The sequence below is a fragment of the Sapajus apella genome, unplaced genomic scaffold (genome assembly GCF_009761245.1).
Source record: "Sapajus apella isolate SASKATOON/1434 unplaced genomic scaffold, GSC_monkey_1.0 scaffold1, whole genome shotgun sequence".
Lineage (NCBI taxonomy): Eukaryota > Metazoa > Chordata > Mammalia > Primates > Cebidae > Sapajus > Sapajus apella.
Window position 1 is genome coordinate 68,397,470 of NW_022436941.1, and position 6,000 is coordinate 68,403,469.

General features: G+C 39.6%; 1 protein-coding gene across 1 annotated transcript in view; it reads right to left on the minus strand.

Annotated features, from left to right (window-relative positions):
- Positions 1-6,000, minus strand: part of MCCC2 (methylcrotonoyl-CoA carboxylase 2) — a 72,404-nt gene that overhangs the window by 13,752 nt on the left and 52,652 nt on the right. Inside the window, exon 11 of the mRNA XM_032278835.1 lies at positions 2,394-2,466. Coding sequence (XP_032134726.1) covers positions 2,394-2,466 — 73 coding nt within the window. The remainder of the gene's footprint in view (positions 1-2,393; positions 2,467-6,000) is intronic.

A 6,000-nucleotide genomic window follows, 5' to 3' on the forward strand; every position in this document is an offset into this window, starting at 1 on the left:
TTGAAGAAAAATTAACAGATAAGAGAGAGTGTCAACACACTGATAAGCCAGAAAACTGAATTTTTTTTTTTTTTTTTTTTTTTTTTTTTTTGAGACAAGGTCTCACTCTGTTGCTAGGCTGGAATACAGCAACACAATCATGGTTCATTGTATCTTCAAATTCTCGAGCTTCAGGTAATCCTCCCTCTCACCTCAGCTTCCTGAGTAGCTGAGATTACAGGCACTCACCTCCACACCCAGCTAGTTTTTGCATTTTTTGTAGATAGGGGGTTTTGTTATGTTGCCAAGCTGGTCTCGAACTCCTGGGCTAAAGTGATCCTCCTCCCACTCTGGCCTCCCAAAGTGCTGGGATTTTAGGCATGAGCCACCACACCCAGCCCGAATCTTTAAAGACGTGGTGTTTTTTTTTATTTCTTTACTCTGACTTTGTCTAGATTTATGACTTTTTAAAAACATCGTGTTTTTATTTATTTATGAGACAGGGTCCTGTTCTGTCATCCAGGATGGAGTGCAGTGATGAGATCATGGTTCACTGTAGCTCAATCTTCTGGGCTCAAGTGATCCTCCCTACTTAGCCTCCCAAGCAGTTGAAACTATAGGCCCCAGTAGTCACTACGCCTGGCTAATTTATCATGTTTATTTAATGCGATACAATGAAACACTGATGGCCACCTAGATGTCTCTTTGTCTTTCAGTCCTAAAATCCCAGCCAAAAACCTATGCAGCACATCCTAAATGGCACTGCCACTTACAGAAGCAATTCAGAAAGGGGTAAACTTCCAAAAAGCCCAGCAATCCATTCTCAGTCCTGCCTCTCTTACCCCACTGCACAAAGACATGGGAATGTAACACATCGCTCACTGGGAAGATGCTACACTGCAAATGTGGAACCCTGTTAACCACTTAGATTTAACCCACACTAAGCCCCGCTTAGGGATCTCCAGGCACAGACAGGATGTGCTGAGTAGGGCACACGTCCACACACTACTAGTGACACCCACGGAGGGAGGGCCTTCGCCAACTGCCGGATCCAAACCTGAGTTACAACGGGAAAACACAGTGTCCAAGAAACGCCTAGAGGCTACACATGGCAAGTGGTGAAGCAGGAGGAAACCCTGAGGAACTTCCAGAGACACTTGAGCTCCAGAAAACTCTGTCCTCCCCTCTCACCTCCTCACACTTTATGCCTCCCACATTCTCATTCCTCCCACCATTCTTATCCACCACCCTCACCCCCACCCTCCTCTCATTCCCTTCTTCTCCTTCTCATTCCCCTTCTCTGTCCCTAAACATATTTGAACTCCAGCACAGTCAAGAAGAGATGAAGGAAACCAGGTGTGTATTCTAGGGGACAAAAGTACCACACGGCTTTTAGCAAGTACGGGGCAAATCCATAAAAGCAGATGACAAAGACAGCCCATCCATCTTCAGGGAAAGCAGAAAGAGCTTTGACTTGTTTTAAACTGCTACACAATGACCTTACATCCTGAACAATTTGGTGACAAATCCTGTCTATATATCAAACAAAAAGCTTTTAATCACTTAAACACCTAAGTACAAAAACATAAATTCTACTCCCAGTGTGAACCCTTCTTTTGTTCACAAATCAAACCAGGACAAAGCACTGTGGTTTCTGCTTAAGCCTCAATGTATATTTGCAATTTGGATTTCTGCAGCTAGTTTTTCTCCTACTCTGATATTATCTTTGACTAACTACTGTATTTTCAAGCTTTTTATGACCAAGTAAAATTCACAAAATTTGTTCTTCCATTTGTTTTAAATAGATTATTATAGGTCTAGCAACTATCTCAAATACTTTTCTTCAAAGGCCTACAAACACTTTAGATTTAAAAAATTAACTTTTATAAACATCCTTATTTTGTTTTTCCTGACCTGATATATTGAAATCTCAATCTAATGTTTGCATGAATCAGCTTAAGACCTACACAGAGGCTGTGAGAATTAACTCACTCTATATTCTTCTGAGAAGCTAAGCACAATATAAAACTTCCTTGTTGAATTGGACACTAGAGAATAAAGGAAACAGTGCTAAAATTTTCAAAATATTATAGTTATCCAGAAAAACAAAAATAACTACAAGTATTTTCTGCTAATTTTTCTATAAGAACCTTTTTATACAACTAATGTTACAAAGTCACAGATAGGGACCCACACCACAGCATCTAGCTATTACCATTTTAAACTATTTGGATCCGTGAAGCCATTAAGCTACAAATTGTCTTTATAAAGCAGTTCCTTTTGAAAACTGGCTCACACATTTGTAGTGCTCTCAATGACAAAGCCCATGCCAAGTGTATCAAAGTCTTGAGACGAGATTCCTGATTTTCAAAGCAGCAGAAAATGTTCGTATTTTCAATTCTTCACCTTTATACCTGTAACTAATGTGTCTCCATAAAGGGCTTTGAATTCAGTGAATCTGCTTCCATCCACGATTCTAGCAATGACCTAAGAGGAAAAACAACAATGGCCCTGAGAAATTATATTACAAAAGAATTTTTATATTAAAGTTACTTATAGGAAAATAATTCACAGTGAAGTTGTCACTTTCACAAAATTTCACACTACACAGCAAATCTCACTAGAATTTCATTTGACATGCCTGGTTAATTCTCTGAAGTCATTCTGGGTTCTGATGTTATACTTCACTATGAAAGCAACAGCACCATGCTGTATGCAAGAAAAGCAGGAAAGGCTCCAAGGGCTGATTGCTAGGCTTAGAGCTTCAAAGACTGTTCAAATGCACCGGCAGAGATTCAGGGATGCAATCAGAAAGCCTGTAGAAAGGGCTCAGAGTCAGAAGACACAGGCTCCAATCTAAGGTATCAGGTATGAATACCCTAGATTGGATCCACGGTGTGCCCTGGAGTAAGTCACTTCACATTTCTGGAAGGATGGAACAGAGCTGTGAAGATACGATCTACTTGTAAGGAAGTAGGAACATATAAAAATCATGCTGAGATGAAGAGCCAGCTCTGACTCCTAGCTCTCCCACTGAGAAACTAGAAAATTCTCTAAGCTTCAGTTTCCTCATCTGTTTAAAAAAAAAAAAAAAAATGTAAAAAGTGCTAAACAAAAAATGTAAAAAAAAAAAAAAAATGTAAAAACTGCTATTCCTTCCAGCAAGAAATAATAAATTAGAAAAAATAAAAGAATAAACAGCACTATTAGTTAACAATGTACAAAAGAAATTAAAAGGTAAAATAAAATAAAATAAAATGCTAACTAAAACATATTGCCAGACTCTCATTAAAGGGCATATCACACATACGTTTACTGTGGCACTGTTCACAATAGCAAAGACTTAGAACCAATCCAAATGCCCATCAATGATAGACTGGATAAAGAAAATGTGGCATGTGTATACACCATGGAATACTATGCAGCATAAAAAGATGAGTTTTTTTTAAAGGATGAAGCTGGAAAGCATTCTCAGCAAACTAACACGAGAACAGAAAACCAAACACCGCATGTTCTCACTCAAGTGGGAGTTGAACAATGAGAACACATGAACACAGGGAGGGGAACATCACACACCAGGACCTGTGGCAGGGAGGGGAACTAGGGGAGGGATAGCATTAGGAGAAATACCGAATATAGATGACGGGTTGATGAGCGCAGCAAACCACCGTGACATGTGTATACCTGTGTAACAAACCTGCACGTTCTGCACATGTACCCCAGAACTTAAAAGTATAATAAAAAATTTTTTTAAATACAAATAAAATTTTTTTTAAAATGTGGCTATCACTGTTATTAAGCCCTTAATAAAGACTTATTGATTCTAAATCTGGTATACTTGAAGGATCACCCACATATGTATAAAGGAGTGTAAATTACTAAGTAGTTTATCCCTGGGGCTTATTGTATATCAGGACTACTGCAAGGAGTTCGAAACATGAAACACATTTTCAATTTCAAAAACCGTTTTAAATGATACATACTATTTTTCTACATAGTTTGTACTTCCCTTTTTCTGTTTAGCACATCAATCAAAATTGTTTTGTAAGATGCAAGGGCTGAAAGCTGACTGAATGCTTCCCAACATCTTTTTCACCATCAAGTAAGTTTACTCTAAATTATTTTTTAGTTATTTTCCTAAAAGATCCAATAATATAATGGAATATAATAGTTGTCTGTTTTGGGTGCTACATACATCTAAAAATTGTACGTTTACCAGGCAATCAGCACTTAACAACTATCATTCTTCCACACAGAGATATGGCTGCTCAAAGGGCACAGCAATCTAGGGCCATTTCATGTAAAAGTATATTGTAGACCAGGTGCAATGGCTCATGCCTGTAATCCCAGCACTTTGGGAGGCCAAGGTGGGTGGATCACCTGTGGTTGGGAGTTCAAGACCAACCTGACCAACACAGAGAAACCCCATCTCTTAAAAATACAAAAAATTAGCCAAGCATAGTGGTGCATGCCTGTAATCCCAGCTACATGGGAGGCTGAGGCAACAGAATCATTTGAACTCAGGAGGCGGAGGTTGCAGTGAGCCGAGATCGCTCCATTGCACTCCAGCCTGGGCAACAAGAGTGAAACTCCATCTCAAAAACAAAACAAACAAACAAACAAAAAACAATATTGTATTTGCTTTACACTTAACACCACCCGGCCACATAAAGTACATTCACTTATCTTCACAAAAAAATCCCTAATGTTAAGAAAGCAAAAACAGCCTTGTTGCTGATATGGAGGTTTGAGTAGTCTGGATAGAAAATCAAGCCAGCCACAACATTCCCTTTAATCCAGAGCAAGGTCCTAACTGTCTTCAATTCCCTGAAGGCTTGAATAGTTGAAGAAGTTGCAGAAGAAAAATTCAAAGCTAGCAGAGATTGGTTCATGGGGTTAAAAAATAAAACAGCTATTTGTATCACAAAAGTATAAGGTGAAGCAGCAAATGCTAATGTATTATAGAAGCTACAGCAAGTTATGCAGAAGATCTAGCTAAGATCATTGATGAAGGTAGCCACATTAAACAATAGATTTTCAATATAGATGAAACAGCCTTCTGGTGGAAGAAGATGCCATCTGGACTTTTGTAGCTAGAGAGAAGTCAGTGCATGGCTTCAGAGGACAGGCTTACTCTCTCATTAAAAGCTAACGCAGGCTGGGTGTGGTAGCTCATGCCTGTAATCCCAGCACTTTGGGAGGCCCAGGCAGGCAGATCATGAGGTCAGGAGTTCACGACCAGCCAGACCAAAATAGTGAAACCTCACCTCTACTAAAAATACAAAAATTAGCTGGGTACGGTGGTGGGCACCTATAATCTCAGATAGTTAGGAGGCAGGGTGACAGTGCAAGACTCCGTCTGAAAAATAAAAATAAAAAAATTAAAAAAGGCTAATGCAGCTGGTGACTATAAGTTGCAGAATTATGCTAAATATACTCTGCCTGTGCTCTACAAATGTAACAGCAAACCCTGGATGACAGCACATGTATTTGTGGCATGGTTTAATAAATTTTTAAGGACACTGTTGAGACTTACTGCTCAGAAAAAAAGATTTCTTTCAAAATATTACTGCTCATTGACAATATACCAGGTCACTCAAGACTCTAATGGAGATGCACAAAGAGATGAATGTTCTTGTCATGCCGGCTATCATAACATCCACTCTGTAGCCCATGGATCAAGGAGTCATTTTTAAGACTTTTAAGTCTTATTATTTAAGAAATACACTTCCTACACTGGGCACAGTGGCTCATGCCTGGAATCTCAGCACTTTGGGAGGCCGAGGTGGGTGGATCACCTGAGGTCAGGAGTTCAACACCAGCCTGACCAATATGGTGAAACCCTGTCTCTACTAAAAATACAAAAATTAGCTGGGTTTGGTGGTGTTGGCCTGTAGTTCCAGCTACTTGGGAGGCTGAGACAGGAGAATTGCTTGACCCCAGGAGGCAGAGGTTGCAGTGAGCCAAGATCACACCACTGCACTCCAGCCTGGATGAGAGTGAGACTCTGTCTCAAAAAAA